We start from the raw sequence: 17,912 nt of genomic DNA, 5'->3' as shown, positions 1-17,912 counted from the left end.
TCTCTCTGGATCTAGTTCTGTTATTCTTCATGAAAAAAATTCTTCTCTTAATATCTGATAGCTATCTAGATATATCCATATTAACTTTCATTTATTTTTAAAAGTAGCATAAGGGTACCTGTGCATTAATACATTTCTCATATAAAGTGAGTAGCCTCATCTTATTCCTATGCAGAGATTTTTGATAGATTTAGCCTAATAAGATCTGCTTCATATATTTCCTCTGTTCAGTCCCATTACTGTTGGGCACGTAAGACATAATTCAGCAAAAAACTGGAATTTTATAGGACTTTAAAAAGTAACAAATTTATTACAGCATAATAAGCTTTTATGGACTAGAGTCTGTGGAAGTTTATGCCATAATAAATTTGTTTGCTGCTAGGTTGCCAGAAGTCTGTAATTTTTGCTGCAACAAATTAATGTAACTACTCTTCTGGAAATACCCTGAATCTGCATTCTCTTCTGCTTCTATTACTTTTATAAGATAAAAGTGCAGCCTGATCCTTTGTATATTTACTGGGTATCACATCCCAGTGACTTCAATAAAATGAACAGGAAAAGTGACATCATTTGTGACTGATCTTGATAACTTGGCAGAGTTTTAGGAAAAACAATCTAGTTCTCCAACTTTAGTATCTAAAAGAGATAAAAGTCACATAGAATCAACATTTTTTGGGTGAAATAATAGATGTGGCGAAGGTGTCTGCTGGGTGATGAATTTCATCTTTCAGCCCTTTTGATACTTATTATTTTAATTGTGTCTCAGCAGATTCTTCAGATAGGGCACAAATCACTGGCTTCTGAATATGTTGACTCATTGGGTGGGTCCATGTGTGTCACCTTAAAATGGACACCTAAACTTACTGCTGATAGGACATTAGCCATCAAGTTCTTGGGAAAACTATGTTAACAGCCTGACCCTCTGCATATTATTTCGAAGTAAGATTGACTAGTTCCAATCCAAGTAAAAAATATGGTAAAGTCCTAATAAAGCAAATAAAACACGTTAAGGACCATTGCTTTCAATGGGGTCTAATCACAACTAACTTGAGCAAGTTGGTGATCTAAGGTTTTCTGGATTAAACTGATAGTCTGGATCCTTTCCATTTTTGTTTCGGACTCCATTGAGACTGGAATTGCCCAGGTAGCTGATCTATGCCAGGAACTAGGCAGCGACAATATGTACCTGTTGATTCTGCTGCACTTCTTAATACTATTAACCATGGTATCCTTCTGGATTGCCTATCTGTCACAAGTATTTGGGGTCTCACGTTATGATGATTTCAGAAGGCGGCATATCTACTCCATGTCACCATGGCCACTGGACTGTGGTGGCGTGCAAAGTTGTCCCTTGTCCCTTATGCTATTCAACTTGAATGGGCTGGGGGAAATTTGACGTTTAGTACTAACAATATGATAGTGCTAGTCAGCTATGGCGATTCTAAACTGGTGCCTGGAAGGACTGGAAGAAGGGTAATTGAAGTTTAATTTCAACACAAAAGAAGAAGTGCTTCTGTCCAGTAAGGAATGTGAATTAGGGAATATGGCTTCAACCTTATGTAGCTAGGGTTACATTTCTCTTGAAAAATTAGGTTTGCAATTTGGGATCACTGTTTCACCCAGCTTTGCTACTGGATGTTCAGATGGCAGGACAGCTTTTGCTCAGTTTATACTGGTGTGCCAACTCCATCTTTTTCCTAGATGAGGTGGATCTGATCATGCTAACACATGTTTTAGTCACCTTGAGACTGAACCCCTGTAACATGCTCTACGTGGGACGGCCTTGGAAAAAACATCCAGAAACTTCAGGTAGTCAAATGCTGCAGCCAGGCTGCTGAGTGGGGCTGCTCCCTTAGAGAAAGTGGCACATTTATTGATTCAACTGTGCTGCTTACTTCTACATTTCCAAGTTTAAACACTTTGAATTAAAGTCCTAAATGATTTAAGTCTAGGATATCTAAATTACTGTCTCTTCCCCCATCCCAATATAATCCTGCCTGTCTTCTAAGATCAACTGTGGAGGCTCTTTTATGCCTCCTACCTCAGATACTTTCAGAATGTACCGCCCATAGAGCTCCGGCTATTGGGTGGTATAGAAATGCAATAAATAAATAAATAATGTATAAGAACGCCTTCTTCACAGTGGCACCCAGAGACCCATCTTATCAGCTCACTTTGCTACGTTATTGATTCACTGAAGACACATTCCCGGTCCATACTTCATCTCATTGGTTGATTGTCACTTTCCTTATGGCTGATTTTGCCAGTTACCCTTGGTGCTTCCAATAAGCACTATCAATGAAGAGACATTGTGCAGCTATTCAATAATTTACTCCTCAATGGATTTGGCGTATAGGTTGGCGGACAGGGGGAGGCAAACAAAGCATTGCAAAAGCACAGAAAAATTACAAAATTGAATACGACAAAATTCCATGAACGAGACAGGATAACTTCACAATAAAAGCCTTGTCTGGATACAACCCTTGCCTGCGTCAGTCTTGTTTTTTTGAATTTTGTTTTGCTCTGTTTTAATTGTTAGCAACTGTAAGTGTTTCTTAGAAGTAGGATAAGCATCCCCTTATAAATAAATAAAATAAACTTTCATGGTAGCCATGAATTTGGTGAGAAATACACCCCAAGTGCAGGGTTCAAGACTATTCAAACTTCAAAAAAATATCTTGAAGCCAGATATCATATTGATTTGAAATTGGTGCAGAAGTAGAACTGGAGTTTGGAAACTTAGAAGGGTGTCTTAAATGTATACAGCCAATACAGACAGTTTCAGTCTGAGATATAGATCTCATTATATTTTGCTTTTTCCCTCTCTTCTACCCAGCATTGAAAATGGGTGCAGGGCTTCAAACTTGTAGAATGCTGACCTGAAAGTCAGCAAATCTCATTGCCACATTTCCACGGTCAAGAGAGTTACTGTGTAACAAGAAAAATATAGAAAAAACAGAGGATGCCAACAGATAAATTAAGCTGCAGGCCCCACTTTGGCTGGTCAACTAATTATAAATAGCTTATTTTCAATCGAGCACATAGGTGTGCCATGGCTGTCAGGTATGGCCCACTGTATAAGAGATTTGCCTACCCACATCTTTCCTATGCATAACAGTCATCCTAAAAAAAATCCCATCAGCAATTTTACACACTAAGTTACATGTAATTTTAAATACTCACAATTGTGTGCATTTAATAAGACAACTTAGTATGGTCTGCATACCATAAGTGAATTGGAATTCAGTTAACTCCATAAACAATAAAACGGTAGCAAGTGGAAATGGGTATAGATTCCCCAAATCATTTTGGCCAATGTTTCTTAAGGTGTTCCTTTAACTGAGGGATAGTCTTTTGCTGTTGTTTGCACACGTGACACTTCAGAGGCAGTTTCAGGAGCTCGGGAGTGTTCTTGTCTACAGTTACTCTTCCTTTCTTCTTTACCATCATAATCACATCTGAATAGGTGGGTGGGGAAACATAATATATTTGAGATTCAGCCCCATCCATATGGCTAACGTTATGAAATACATGCCAATAGCTTAGCTGCCCAGACTTTATATTAGCGCACAGACAAACAGTTCTGCTCCCTGACATAGAAATAAAGTTAAATTAATTCCTCTTATACTGCTAATGCTTATCACAAACAGCGACCAGTAGCAAGGTGTCAGGGAATGGTAATTGTAGTTCAACATGTCCGGAGGACACCAGATTGGGGAAGCCTGCTCTAGGGCCATATGAATGCTAGCGGTCTTGGCTTCTTCCCAAATATCCCTTTTCATGGTCCTTTTCTCGAAGCTCAGCTGTGTTCTAGTACTGCAGCAGGACCGAGAGAAAACGTCCTGAAGTAGCAGACTGCAGGGGTGGGTGGGTTTTCACCTTGCTGCACCTGCACGCTTCTTTTGATATTGAACTGGACCCACGCCCCTCCCCACTTGCTCTACATGTGAAGGGTGCAGATTAAACAAACAAGGATGCTGTCATCGTGGCTAGTTTAATCCTAAATAACATGGCGGAAACCAAAAGTCCGAAGACAGACAAATAGACACTTAGAGGTATGTGTAATTAAAAAAGAAAAAAAGATGGCCTGAATTATTACCTTTGGAGTCAAAGAAGTAGCCTGTTGTAAAAGAATTCCAGTGCCTTTTGGTTTTGAACCATTCGGAATCAAAATCCTGGCTGATGACATGAAGATGTAGGTGGCTGAGAACACCAAACAAAAATAACAAGGAGTTCTGGTGTGTTACTATAGCACAATAAAACTCAAAATGTTAAAGGTGGCTTTTTTTTTTTTACTAACAAAAGGTGCCATACAAAGGGTGGCAGCAAGTACTTTCTCTAGTGAGCACCTGCCAATTGCTAGAATTTTTTTATTTTTTATTATTACATTTAAATCCCACCTTTTTCCCTCCAAGGAACCCAAGGCAGTGTACATCCTCCTCCTCCTCTCCATTTTATCCTCACAACTTTGTGAGGTGGGCTGGGCTGAGAGTGTGTGACTGGCCCAAAGTCACCCAGTGGGTTTCCATGGCTGAGTGGAGACCAGAACCCGGATCTCCCGACTCCCAGTCCAACACTTTAGCCACTACACCACACTGACTCAAATGGATAGTTGCCCCAGGGGAGCCCCAACATTCCACATAGCAGAAGTTGATAGTTCTGAGCACAATCACATTTTACCTCAGGCTGGGAATGGCGTGGTAGCCCAGTCTGAAGCGCAAGGTGTCTTTCTCAGGGCACTGCTGGATGATCATTTCTCCAACAGCGTGCAGGTGTTCTAGCAGCTCCAGATGCTCCTGAGTTACTGCACTCAAAGCGGAGATGGGCTGCCACGGCAACACTAACCAGTGATAGCGAGCTTTGGGGTACTTATCTTTTATAGCAACAGCCTTGTCGTCCTTGTAAACCTAGCAGAGGAACAAAGAAGTGCATATCGACACTGCAATTTTACATTGGTTTGACTGTCATAAAGCATACTCTGGATTCAATGCGCCACTATGATCCAAGGTAAGCATGAGATCCTTACCTGCATAGCTGGGTTTTTCATGGAAACCTTCAAACCTTGAGTCCAGTACTGTAAACCTACCTAAATGACAAACAAAAAAATCTAAATATGGTTTTGGCTGAAGTCACACTGCAAGGCTCGTTCAGATAATTGTAGGAGACCCTCAGGGTTCTGAATACTTTTTGGAAGTACGCATAACTCCAATTTCGTTGCAACTCCTGGGAGCAACAATACTAGAAATGTAACACAATAATCTGGAAATACACACTATTTTTCCCCTGGTCATAGGAATATAGGAACATAATAAGTTGCCTTTATAGTGGGTCAGACCATTGGTCCATCCAGCCCAGTATTGTCCACACTGACTGGCAGTTTTTCTCCAGGAATTTTTGCAGTCCTACTTGAGAGGTACTTGGGATTGAACCTGGAACCTTCTGCATGCAATGTATGTGTTCTACCACTGACCCACAGTCAATGATGCCAACTGTCCGCTACCTAGCCAGCTCTTTGTACATGCTCTTCCACTTCAGAAGTTAGGGAAGCCTAGGGCATATTTATATTGCAAACATATCAATGTTATAGGTGGCACCCAATTAACCACTCCTGCTGAGAAAACCAGAAGGGGGGGCAATCCCCCCCCCCGCCCAATTCCCCTTCAAAACTCGATGTCTGAAGGGTTGAGAGACTCTCCAGAGCCAATTTGGCAGGGGAGGAGAGGTGGGAAAGTCCCACTGTGCAAGCAGGAGTCAGCTCGAGCAACACTGGATATCATAGAATCATAGAATAGTAGAGTTGGAAGGGGTCTATAAGGCCATCGAGTCCAACCCCCCGCTCAATGCAGGAATCCGCCCTAAAGCATACCTGATAGATGGTTGTCCAGCTGCCTCTTGAATGCCTCTAGTGTGGGAGAGCCCACAACCTCCCTAGGTAACTGGTTCCATTGTCGTACTGCTCTAACAGTCAGGAAGTTTTTTCTGATGTCCATCCGGAATCTGGCTTCCTGTAACTTGAGCCCGTTATTCCATGTCCTGCACTCTGGGAGGATCGAGAAGAGATCCTGTCCCTCCTCTGTGTGACAACCTTTCAAGTATTTTAAGAGTGCTATCATGTCTCCCCTCACTCTTCTGTTCTCAAGGCTAAACATGCCCAGTTAATTCTACCCCGTTACGGCTATCCTCAAAGAATTCTGGGAACTGTTCAGCGAAGGTGCGGAGAATTCTCTGTTAAAGACCTCTGGCCCTCCTCACAGAGAGCAAATGCCTATTAAACCAATTTAAGACGGTAATGTAAATACGCCCCTAATGTTATCTTACCTATCACTGAGACAGGGTTTTATTGTATAACCGTCCTGCCAGATTAACAGAATTTCACTGGGGCGTTTGTGTCCTGATGACGTTGTCTTCCATTTGTAACCCTCCCATGCTTTCCCACCACTTCTTCTGTCTTTTTCCTTCCCAGAAAAAAAATCCAATAAGAAAGAAAAGACGGAATAGCTGCCGGCCTTTTGACTACTCAATGCTAGGAGTCCTCTGTCTAGAAGCACTCTTAAGAGTTTGTGCTAAGAACACACATATGTCTACTGTACCCAACCCCAACTATTTATTGACTCACCATTGTGCTAGAAGAGCTTTCGCATGAACAAACAGAACTATTGCCATCATTCAGCTCGAAACATGAAGCACAGCCTTGTGGGTCCATTTTTGCATGTTTTCCTGGCATGCTTTCCACATTGTTATTCTCGGATTCATCCTGTGGCCTTTTTTCAGCTTTTGGTTCCGCTGCCTCCCGTCCAACACATGCTCCCATTTCATTCCAGAACTGCACAGTGTATGGGTACAGTTTATTGACAATATGAAGAACTTGACCTGGCTTCAGCTTGATTTCCTGGTCCTTGCCAATATCCACTAGATCAATACTGGTTGGGTTGACACCTATCTTGGGAGCAAAAGAAAATGGCAGCACTGGCATTAGTCATTGTATTTTGGCCTACAAAAGCCAGGCTGCCTGGAAGGTTATTGTGGCATCTCCTACTTACATGAACAGCCACAAAACATACCATTTTAAGCAGCAGACTATAATTCGAATGGGATGAACATCATTACCTATCTCCTTTGCAATAAGAGATCTGGCACATTCTCTACATCAGTGCGGAACTGGCTTGGAACTGAAGAAAAGTTAATTTAAGCAAGTTCACAGGAGGGAAGTTTCCCACCCTCCTTCGCTCCGTCCACAGTCACCTGCACCCCACAAATTTGGAACCTAAGAAAAGCTAATTTAAAGAAGTTCACAGGGATGTTTCCCACCCCACAGTCACCTGCATCCCACAAAAAGCACATTCGGAGGGAAGGCTCTGTTCTTGCTGGGTTTGGGGAGAATCGCCCCAAATTGGGCAGATCTCTCCAGCGAGGCTTCTAGGGAGACGAGTGGATAGGAAACTTTCCTTCCGTGAAGTCCCTTAACTTCTCCTAAGATCCCAACCAAAGCACCTGAAGTTTATAGATCAGTTCAGATGTGCACGTTCACTGCATAACAACTGCAGCAGCAAGTCATGACTTGCATGTGCCTATTTATTAGTCTATTCATTATATTTTAATCCTACCCTTCAGACTTCAAGGGTGGCATACATTATTTTATCGTCACAACCACGCTGTGAGTTAGCTTAGGCTCGGAGAGTGTGACTGACCTAAGACTTGAAGTCAAGGCTCACTGGTCTCAGTCTGTCACTGAGCTCCCTATATTATATCTTGATCTTCTTTTCTATATAAATCAAAGCTACTCACATAGGGATTCCAATGGTCTCCTATTCAGTCATTGATCAGGTCCACAGCTTCATCCATTCTACAATCTATAATTTTTACATGTGCAGGGAGGTTGTTTCTCTCCTGGAACAGCATTCAAAAACACAATCCCACACCTACTTCCTAAATGTGGTATATTCCCGTAACACCTCTATGACATGATGAGCTGTCTCTAGACCAAGGGCAGGTAGATTTCCAGTTTGAAAGATCTATTTGGTGTGCTTTTTTACTAGAATCTCAGGGTCCGTCAGCTGGAGACAGTGGCAAAATGGTGGTTCAGGGGACAGACAATTAGCTACAAGACTCCATGAGCCAGATGCCAATATAACCTGCATATACACATCGATATCTGAATTACTACAGTTTACAGCAACCTTCCCCAACCTGGTGCCCTCCAGATGGGTTGGACTACAACTCCCTGAACTCCAAAGGCATTTGACTATGCTTGCTGGGGATGGTGGGAGTTGTAGTCCAACCCACCCAGGGGGCATCCAGTTGGGGAAGCTCACATTAGGGTTTTTAGAACAAAACTTTAAAATTTGCCAGCTGAGATGAAGAAAGGCCTGGAAAGGCAAGTATGTACTAACATATGCCTAATTCATATATTTTATAGGCAAGGAACACAGCGGTTGAAGTGATTAGCACAAGGTCGGCCATGGAAGAGATTTATTTTTACATGCATTTGTAGTTGCTATGGTTAAATACATGGATGTCAAAAATCCTTGTTGATCGGCAGCAGATCAACAAAGATCTACCAGTATTTGTTTTATTACATTTATATACTGCTCCATAGCCGAAGCTCTCTGGGCGGTTCACAGAACTTAAAAACAGTGAACATTAAAAACAAGTATACAAAATTTAAAACCATCAAGAACATAAAAACAACAATATCCTTTGTTGTGAATTGATTCTGGGGTCAATTAAAAAAAAAAAACAGTAACTCAACATACGTTGTTAACTGCCCAGGAAAAGAAAAAAGTTTTCCCAATTTACCTTCACCCCACCCCCATTTAGAGCAAGGCTACCATCCTATACATATTTACCTGGGAGTAAGTGCCATTAACCTCAATGGGGCTTACTTACATGTAGACAAGTACAGGATTACACCATAAGCCTTGCATAAGGAACAAGAAAAAACAGAAAATTTCAGCTTACTTTGGCTGTTTCTCATGGACTGATGATATGAGTTAATTCTGGATGAAGGCAATTATATGTTAAGAGGAGTGGATAACACTTCTACCAAGTGGGCTGGGTCTCAGTAACTCAGGCAACAAGGTAAAGTGTTAAGTGCCCTGTTACCTATGAACTCAATAAAATAAAGCAAACATGGAAAATGGGCTCCAGTTGATGCAGGTTATTTCCACTTCATTGTAGATTCTCAGTTCCAATAAAATACAAGGCTGACCTAGGGTGACCATATGAAAAGGAGGACAGGGCTCCTATATCTTTAACAGTTGTATTGAAAATATAAGTTCAGCAGGTGTCATTTGTATATATGGAGAACCTGGGGAAATTCCCTCTTCATCACAACAGTTAAAGCTGCAGGAGCCCTGCCCTCTTTTAAATCTGGTCACTCTAGTATAGCTCCTGCAGCTTTAACTGTTGTGATGAAGAGGGAATTTCACCAGGTTCTCCATACAAATAACACCTGCTGGAATGCCCTTTTCTATGCAACTGTTAAAGATACAGGAGCCCTGTCCTCCTTTTCATATGGTCACCCTAGTATACTAGCAAAAAAGCCTGTCATACGACAGGTGTAGAGGAGCAGCCTGGTGAGGTTAGTGGGGTTTGGCCCCTCTGCTAGGCCGGAAGCTCCTGGCAGTTATCCTTCTTCAGAACTTGGAACTTCCATAGAAGGCTGCAATTCCGAGAAACGCCGCTAGAAGGCGCCAGAAGGCAAAACCTAGAAGTGGCTTGGACGCGCCCCTGGCCTTCTATCTTGGAACTTCCCTAGATGGCAGTTATTTTTCTTGGCAGATGGCAGTTATTTTTCTTGGAACTTCCATAGAAGGCCCTGTGAGCTCAGAATTTTTAAACATGCAAATAGGAGAGAATGCAGAGGCAGTGGATTGGCCTGTAAGTGCAAATAGGAGAGAACATGCTAATAGGAGAGAAGGCAGAGGCAGTGGATTGGCCTACTGGTTGGCAATGTCATTGTGACCTCACCAACCAGTAGGCCAATCCACTGCCTCTGCCTTCTCTCCTATTTGCATAAGTGGCTTGGAGGAGGCCTCTGGGCTTTTATATATATAGATATGGAGAACCTGGTGAAATTCCCTCTTCATCACCACAGTTAAAGCTGCAGGACCTATACTAGAGTGACCAGATTTAAAAGAGGGCAGGACACCTGCAGCTTTAACTGTTGTGATGAAGAGGGAATTTCACCAGGTTCTCCATATATACAAATGACACCTGCAGAAATTCCCTTTTCAAGACAACTCTTAAAGATACAGGAGCCCTGTCCTCCTTTTCATATGGTCACCCTAGTTTACATGTATGTGAGATGGATGTCCATGTAAACTAAAGCATGCTTTGTAACAGCAGGTAAAGAGGGAAAATTGTATGAAAAACAGAATTTTTGCCCAACACAGTTCTCTTGGGGGTGGGGGTGCTGTGAATTTCTACCCATAAAAGACTGGTAGTGTGCTGAATAGTAAGTGGACAGTTATAGGTAGTGTATAGATTAGGGTGACCATATGAAAAGGAGGACAGGGCTCCTGTATCTTTAACAGTTGTATTGAAAAGGGAATTTCAGCAGGTGTCATTTGTATATATGAAGAACCTGGTGAAATTTCCGCTTCATCACAATAGTTAAAGCTGCAGGAGCCCTGCCTTCTTTTAAATCTGGTCACTCTAGTATAGGTGCTAGTATAGATCAATAACTGTACTGAGAACTAGCAATACTTCTCTAGCCAAGGAATGGGAAAGGCAGAAGAACAAGTCAGCCCCACTGCTTGCACTAAAACTGGCTGTAAGGATCCAGACCCAGGCCACTGTCTGAGAGTTTAGCAAGTTACATGTGCGTCAGGAGAGGAGCAGGCAAGGAAAATGGAAGAAGCCTCAGGGTGCCTAGAACTTGGACTCAGTAGTAAGACTGTGCCAGGCTAACATACTTGCTGGCTAAATCCCTGCAACATGATTGATTGAATTTGATTTGTACCCTGCCTTTCTACTAAGAAAAGCGGCACTCGATGTGCCTTACAATCACAAATAAAACTCGATTAAAGCAATAAAAACAAAAACATTAAAATCCAATTAAAGACACAACAGAATAAAACTGCAGCCAACCCAACAGACCTGCTTACAAGCCACAAAGGCCTGCTTGAGTAAGGCCTTTCCCTTCTGGCAGAAGGACAGCAAAGGGGAAACAAACCTAGCCTCCCTGAGCAGGGAGTTCCATAGCCCAGGAAGGCCCTCTTCCATGTTGCCACCAAACACCCATCTGACAACGGTGGTCTCAAAAGAAGGCCCTCTTCTGAAAATTTTAAGACTTAGGCAGGCACATATGAGAGATGGCAGTCTAACAGGTAGCCTGGTCCCAACTGCATAGGGCGTTATAGGTCATAACCAGCCCTTTGAATTCTGCCTAGAAGCAGACCAGTAACCAATGAAGCTGTTGTTTCCTAACAGTTTTCAAAGGCAGCCCCACGTAGAGCACATTACAGTAATCCAAACAGGATGCAACTAAGGCATGTGTGACTGTGGCTGGTTCAGACATATCTAGGAAAGGATGCAGTTGGTGCATTAGCCTCAGTTGCACAAACACAATCCTGCCACCACCAAAAAGGTCCAAGGCTGAGTCCCACACTACACCTGAACTGCATGCCTGCATCCCCACACAGCACAGGTTGAATCCCTATTTCCCGATCTGCTTTTTAACTAACCAGGAGCACCTCTGTCTCGCTGGATTAAGCATCAAAACGATTTGCCTTCAGTCAGTCCATTACCAACATCACACACTGGTTTAGAACAGCTTCCTCGGATTTGGATGGAAAGAGGAGAGAGAGAGAGTTGGCTGTCATCAGCATATTTTGTTTTTTTTTATGTTTTAGTAAGTCTTTAGATACATACTGAGAAAAAAGGTGAAAATGTGAATCAGTAATAGTAACTGACGAGTATGCAAAATAAAATATACTCAAATTTCATTCCTTTTTTAAATGAATGATGCTACAAACCATAATATTTTAGCATACTTCATGAAAAAATGATCATATAAGCTACACATTCTCATTACATGGCCTGTCGGGATAAAAGTTAGGGTATCATTTTTTAAAATGGTAGAAAGACTGCCTTTGCATCAAAGTTAATGCCATTGTTCATCCCGTTGACCCAAAACCCCTATAAAACCAAAATCACATTTGTATGTTGATCTGTCGAGAAAATGGGAAAATGAGACATTTCAGCACCATCTTGGAAAATTGCAGAAGCAGTACTTTGACAATTATAACATATTCTTTGAATTCCTTGACCCCCAAAACCTATAATTTTGATACCAAACACAAGATAGTAACTTCTGTGGTTGACAAAAACTAGTGACCTAAAGAAAATTGTCCACCATTTGGAAAATAGCTCCTAAAAAAGTTTCACGCAAGAATCAGAAAGTCTACCCAAGTTATTATGTTGATCCAATACCTTAAAATCACTTATCAGCAGAGAAAATCTCTGGACCTCAAAATATTTACAGTGGTATAGTGTGGAGACAGGATTAAAAATTCTGAATAAGCTTTCCTAATGGTTTCATGTATATGTTTAATACCAATGGAGGATTAGATAGAGGTCTGAGGAACACCAAAGGCTAACAGCCAGAGTGTTGAGGAAGAATTCCCCAGCACCACCTTCTGATAACAGAATTAGGCAACTTGGGGGAAGGATTCTGGGTGTAGTATACACTTTTTTGTACATGGGAAGAATCTGAGGAACTGTTCAGTGTGAGGAGGTGAAATAGAAAACAGTCAACTAAAGAGCCCAGAGCCCTCAATGAATTTAGGACGCTTGCATAATATGCTCATATTTGCTAATCTATAAATAGGAAGTATAATTTAAAAAAAAATTCCCTTTTCGGAACCTATTTTGAGTTCACCTGAAATTGTTTCCTAGTGAAAAATCCTATTTCTCAGTGCTGTTCTACTGAACTACCTTTATTTGTTGACCCAGTTCACACAACACACATCAATGAACTGCACCACAATGAGCTGCAGTGTGAGCCAGGCGACATTTTCAATATGCAACCCCCACTCAGGAGTTGTTTATGAAAGTGGAAGAGCATGTGGAAGGTGGCATAGTTGCTCACTTTGGTGCAGCCCTACCAATTCACGGGTTAAGCAAACTATGAATTGGTGTTATGTGCAAACCAGGTCACTGAGGTCTTCTGAGTCAGTAAGCAAGGGAAACTCAGAAAAATAAATTATAAGCATAGTGAAAATGCAAAACAATGAGGACGAAGAAACAAACTATAAATTAAAGCAGCCAAGACAATCCATAAGAACGGGTCTGATCACCTGGGAATAGCAGATAAATACTTTTTCTTCTTCCTTGGAGGAGGTGGTTGGAAAACAAAATTATTTTAACTCATTGATCTGGTCTGCCTGATCACCGCAGGCCACCTTGAAAACTTGATAACCGCTAAGCTTCCCAACATATTAATCAACTATATATGATTAGTGATTTTTTCTTGAGAAAGGAAAATAGACTTTTTGTCTTAGATCTTTATGCTTACTCTAGCTTTGATACAGAGGTAGTAAAATTAAGGCAAGAACATTAAACAAACATTATTATTATTATTAATAATAATTTTATTATTATTATTATTACCTTTCTACCAAGCAGAAAAGTTGAATGAAGTGAAAAAATCTGTTTGGGATCCTACCTCCTAAGGAGGGTGGACAAAGTTACCTTGCTAACTTTTAAGTCCTGCCAAAAAAGGGTAACCAATGAGATGTAAAAGTTGCAGATATGTGGAATACATACAGCCCTTTTAATAACTCTGCACCAAAGGCTAGGACACAAGTAGTTTATCCTTCTATTTAAACGTAACCAAGTGCCAAGGGAGCACTCAGCAATGCTGTATGGAGAGAAAAGGACCTACCTGTTTAACCTTGACATACCCTTTGTTGCAGTCTGCTTTTAGCTGTACTGAAAATAAAGGTGACAGAACAATATTAGGCCCATACCCAGGCATTTTGTGGTAAAGGGATGGGGTGGGGAGGTTATACTAGGCTGCAGAGAGTGCAGTCCAAAAGAGCAGACACTTTGATACAACTGAACTTTACTAAAATTAGAAAATAAGGGCTAGGTGTTCACTGATTTATTCTCAAGCCAGGAAAATCAAAGTCCGCCTTACCAGCCTAGAAAATAAATTAAACCAGGAAACTATAACAGAGTCATAACCAAGTGGAGCAAAACTATTACAAGTTAATGTTGCCTATATTTCTTTCTCATCCTCTACCTGCCCTATTGGTCAGGAACATTTTTTTATATTCTGGTACCTGCTCTTGGCAACACACACACTTTTCCCGTTTTGCCTTTTCAGGAGATATTAAAATATGCCTAGTACAAACTATATGAGTGTACATACACATGTGCTAGACTTTTCAGGTTTAAACCCACCCCAGCCCTCAAATAGAAGTCATACATATGTAAATTAATACACATGATCACATAATGCCAGTGTGCTATTTCCCATTCATTCCTCGCCAAAACTATCCCGATAGTAAATGTTGCTGAATGTGTTGGAGTTGCAACGATTCTATAACTAGGGCAACCAGATTTATTTATTTTATTTATCTATTATTGCATTTATATCCCGCCTTTTTTCCTCCAAGGAACCCAAGGCGGTGTACATAATCCTCCTCCTCTCCAAAGTGTCTTCACAACAACAACCCTGTGAGGTGGGTTAGGCTGAGAGTCTGTGACTGGCCCAAAGTCACCCAGTGGCTTTTCCTGGCTGAGTGGGGACTAGAACCTGGATCTCCTGACCACTATACCACACTGGCTTTATTATGGATTAAACATTCTACTAAACTTACTTGCATTTTTATTTTTTAAATCATTATGATCAGCTTACTAACACATCTTGCTACAGAAGCCAGTACAAGTTACTGCTCAACAGATACAGATTAACCTTCAGCAACTGGTAAGGGGGCAGGGGGAATCCAAGCATTTAGAGCAGGGCTGAGGTACTGGTGGCCCTCCAAATGTTGTTGGGACTTCAGCTCTCATCATTCCAAGCTAGTATGGCCAATATCAGCGATTGTGGGAATTGTAGAGGGCCACAGGTGCCAGAATCCAGCTCTAGTGAATAGGTGTGTTCCACAAGTGTCTCCACTTTCATCTCTGAAATATTGGCAAGTGTTGTATTATAATTACTTAGAACTTACATAGCACTTTAGAGTCTGTTTAGCATCCATTATCTAATGGTATGCTGGGGGATGATGGGAGTTGTAAACCAAAACATCTGGAGAGCACCAGGGAGGAGACTGGCACGTCTAAGGTGATCAAGTGAGTTTAGCAGGTGAAATTCGAACCAGAGCCTTCCAGAACTGCAGCTCGGTCTTTTGGCCTCTATGCTACATCACCTATCCTGGCAATCTAATTGGCATCAAAGCACTTATGCCACCATGCCAAAAAAAGGTTAGAAATCAACTTACAATGCAATCGTAAGCATATTTTACTCAGAAGTAAGGATTGCTGAGTTTAATGGGATTTACTCCTAATATGCTTCAGATTGCAACCTTAATTTACGCTTTACCTTGTCTTCTTGAACATTTCTTGTCTGTTATCTCCGTTTCGGGGCCACGCCCTATCACCACCATTTCAAAGTGCGGCAGTTTAATTCGCTGACAGGTTCTGTCTTTGCTCACTAGCCAGCACACGTGCATTGTGCTCAGGGGGAGGAAAAAAGAAATACTCAGTTTTACTAAGATTAGATACAAAAAAAAATCTCTATTTTATTCCAGAGCACTGGTTGGATGTAGATCTTCGCTTAATTGTTTGAATTCAACCTCTCCACCAGCAAATGGAAGACAATGGGAACATAACAATACTTGTTAAGGTCAAAAATGGCAGTAAGGTGCAGAACATTGTTAAATATTATATTCAGAAATCCCATCAAGCTTAAAATATTTACCAAGAAATCTGGCACAATGGAATTGGCAAAAATTAATCACGTATAAATTGCAAAGGTCGGTAAAATGAAACGGTATGATTCCAGATCTTGAGAGGAGGTGAAACAAGGGTTTGACTAAACAAACGATAAAGCAATCATTTATATAAATCTACACTTACATATGACTCAGAGAACAATCTCATTCACCTCAACATTTACTATTTTAACATCTTCATTGAGCTCCAGCTTTGAAGTATGCCAATAGTTTTCAACTAGCAACCCACAGATGAGTGCCAGTCTCTAAGAGACTAGTTCTGCTTGAACATCTCGTCTTCCTCCAGCAGAAAGAGGTTCAGAACCTGCTTCTCTTAAATGGGCACAGGGCTGTCCGCATCTCATATCCATATTTAGGATTTTTTTTATTGATCAGGGTCTGAGCTTCATCTCTATTAGCCATGGGGCAGGACTGTGTGTATACCCAATGCACACAAGATTAAGGGTTTCTTAAATGGAACTGTTCACATAAAGGTAGCTGTGATGACAGAAACCAAGCAACCAAGTCTGTAGTCCTAAATTCATTTACTAAGGAATAACCTCGATTGAGCTCAATGGGACTTATTTCTGAGTTAAAATGTGCAAGTGAGAATGTTTTGCATATTTTCTTATGCTTAACATACCTGAAGTAAACCGATAGGTAGCTTAATGAACAGTGATTGGAAAATAGAGTCTGTTTTGATTTCAGACATGGAAAATTCAGAAACCATTTTAGATACACTTGTGAAAAACTGCTTAATTTAATTTAACTAGGACTTGGTTCAGACTGAGGACTACTTTTAAACGCTAAAGCTCAGCCTTCAAAAATCTGAATTATATGAAGGGAATGCATCTGAGCATGGGCAGAGTTTACTTCCTTCTCTACCAAGTAATCACCACCAGGCCTTGCAATTTGGAGACAAGGACAAGGCTGCAGTTGGTTCTCAGGTCCTTCTTTGCAATTCCTATATGTCTTATTCAGTTGAGAAATGTAGATGCAACCTGAATAACAAAATGAGAGTGCATTGCACACAAATGAATTTCTGGACCAGGCAACAGCAGTTAGCACCTCAATCAAAATGGAGAAGCAGGTAAGAAATTATTATTATAATTATTATTACTACTACTACTACTACTATTGAGAGCGGTCCAACCATTAATGGGTGAGGACAGGCAGAGCTCATTCCTTTTTCATAACTGCACTGCAAACTTGATGGATAGGGCAGAACACTTGATGGTATGTTGTGCACAAATGGAATTCCAAACCAAGTATCATCGGGTGGACGGCTTATGGGGACCAGCCAGTCCTTGGAGGTACAAGATATATGATTTGGAGCCGTCCAAAGTTGATTTTGGCGTGTGAATGCGTTCAAATCCCAGTATCTTATTTAGGCTACATCTACACCTCTGTCAGCCTGATCTTGTGCATGTTTACCAAGAAGTAAATTTCACGGCGAAAATTAGAAATCAGGGCAGCTCCCAGCCAGGCTTGGAATCTGGCACTTCTTCGTTTAGAAATCAGCCTTTGTTTGCATGCACACCGAGATACTTCTAGATTAGCATGATAAAAAAATATGAGACTGAAAAAATTATAAAAACACATTTTCAGAATAGATTGAACCAAAAATGCAATTCTGTGCCCGTCCTTTTCCAGCTCGCTATCCCTCCGTGACCACTACCCCCCCACTTCCCTCCAGTCTTTAGTGTATCACCCACCGAGCCCAATGCATTCAAGCCGTTCGTCATCCTCACCTCCTTCCTGTTACCCCTCTACTTTCGCCTGTGTTTCCGCTCAATTCCACGCTGCCGTCACCTGCACGCCTCGCCTAAACTTCCGTAGCCAATCGCCGCTCTCTTTGTTGCCCCGAAACCAATTAAAGCGCTCTGTGGATTCCGTAAAACCACCACGCGCCGGTTGCGAAGTCTTCCCGGCCTCCTAGGAAGGAGGCGGGTTTGGACTTGCTTTCGTGAG

General features: G+C 41.4%; 1 protein-coding gene across 3 annotated transcripts; it reads right to left on the bottom strand.

The window, feature by feature from the left end:
* Positions 1 to 2,340: 2,340 nt before the first annotated feature.
* On the bottom strand, positions 2,341 to 17,747 carry APTX (aprataxin). Of its 3 annotated transcripts, none has more exons than XM_063129052.1 (8): positions 17,715 to 17,747; positions 15,551 to 15,684; positions 13,889 to 13,935; positions 6,617 to 6,940; positions 5,027 to 5,086; positions 4,681 to 4,907; positions 4,100 to 4,203; positions 2,341 to 3,458 (listed from the first exon to the last, which is right to left on the bottom strand). In XM_063129052.1, the coding sequence occupies exons 2-8, from the start codon at positions 15,678 to 15,680 to the stop codon at positions 3,304 to 3,306; spliced, it is 1,047 nt and encodes a 348-aa protein (XP_062985122.1). In that variant the 5' UTR covers positions 15,681 to 15,684; positions 17,715 to 17,747; the 3' UTR covers positions 2,341 to 3,303. The 3 variants fall into 3 exon arrangements, with proteins under 3 accessions (XP_062985122.1, XP_062985123.1, XP_062985124.1); XM_063129053.1 differs by having other exon boundaries at positions 17,693 to 17,725; XM_063129054.1 differs by lacking the exon at positions 13,889 to 13,935 and having other exon boundaries at positions 6,617 to 6,936.
* Positions 17,748 to 17,912: the final 165 nt, after the last annotated feature.

The sequence above is a fragment of the Elgaria multicarinata genome, chromosome 6 (assembly GCF_023053635.1).
Source record: "Elgaria multicarinata webbii isolate HBS135686 ecotype San Diego chromosome 6, rElgMul1.1.pri, whole genome shotgun sequence".
Classification (NCBI taxonomy): domain Eukaryota; kingdom Metazoa; phylum Chordata; class Lepidosauria; order Squamata; family Anguidae; genus Elgaria; species Elgaria multicarinata.
This window is presented reverse-complemented; position numbering and strand designations above follow the sequence as displayed.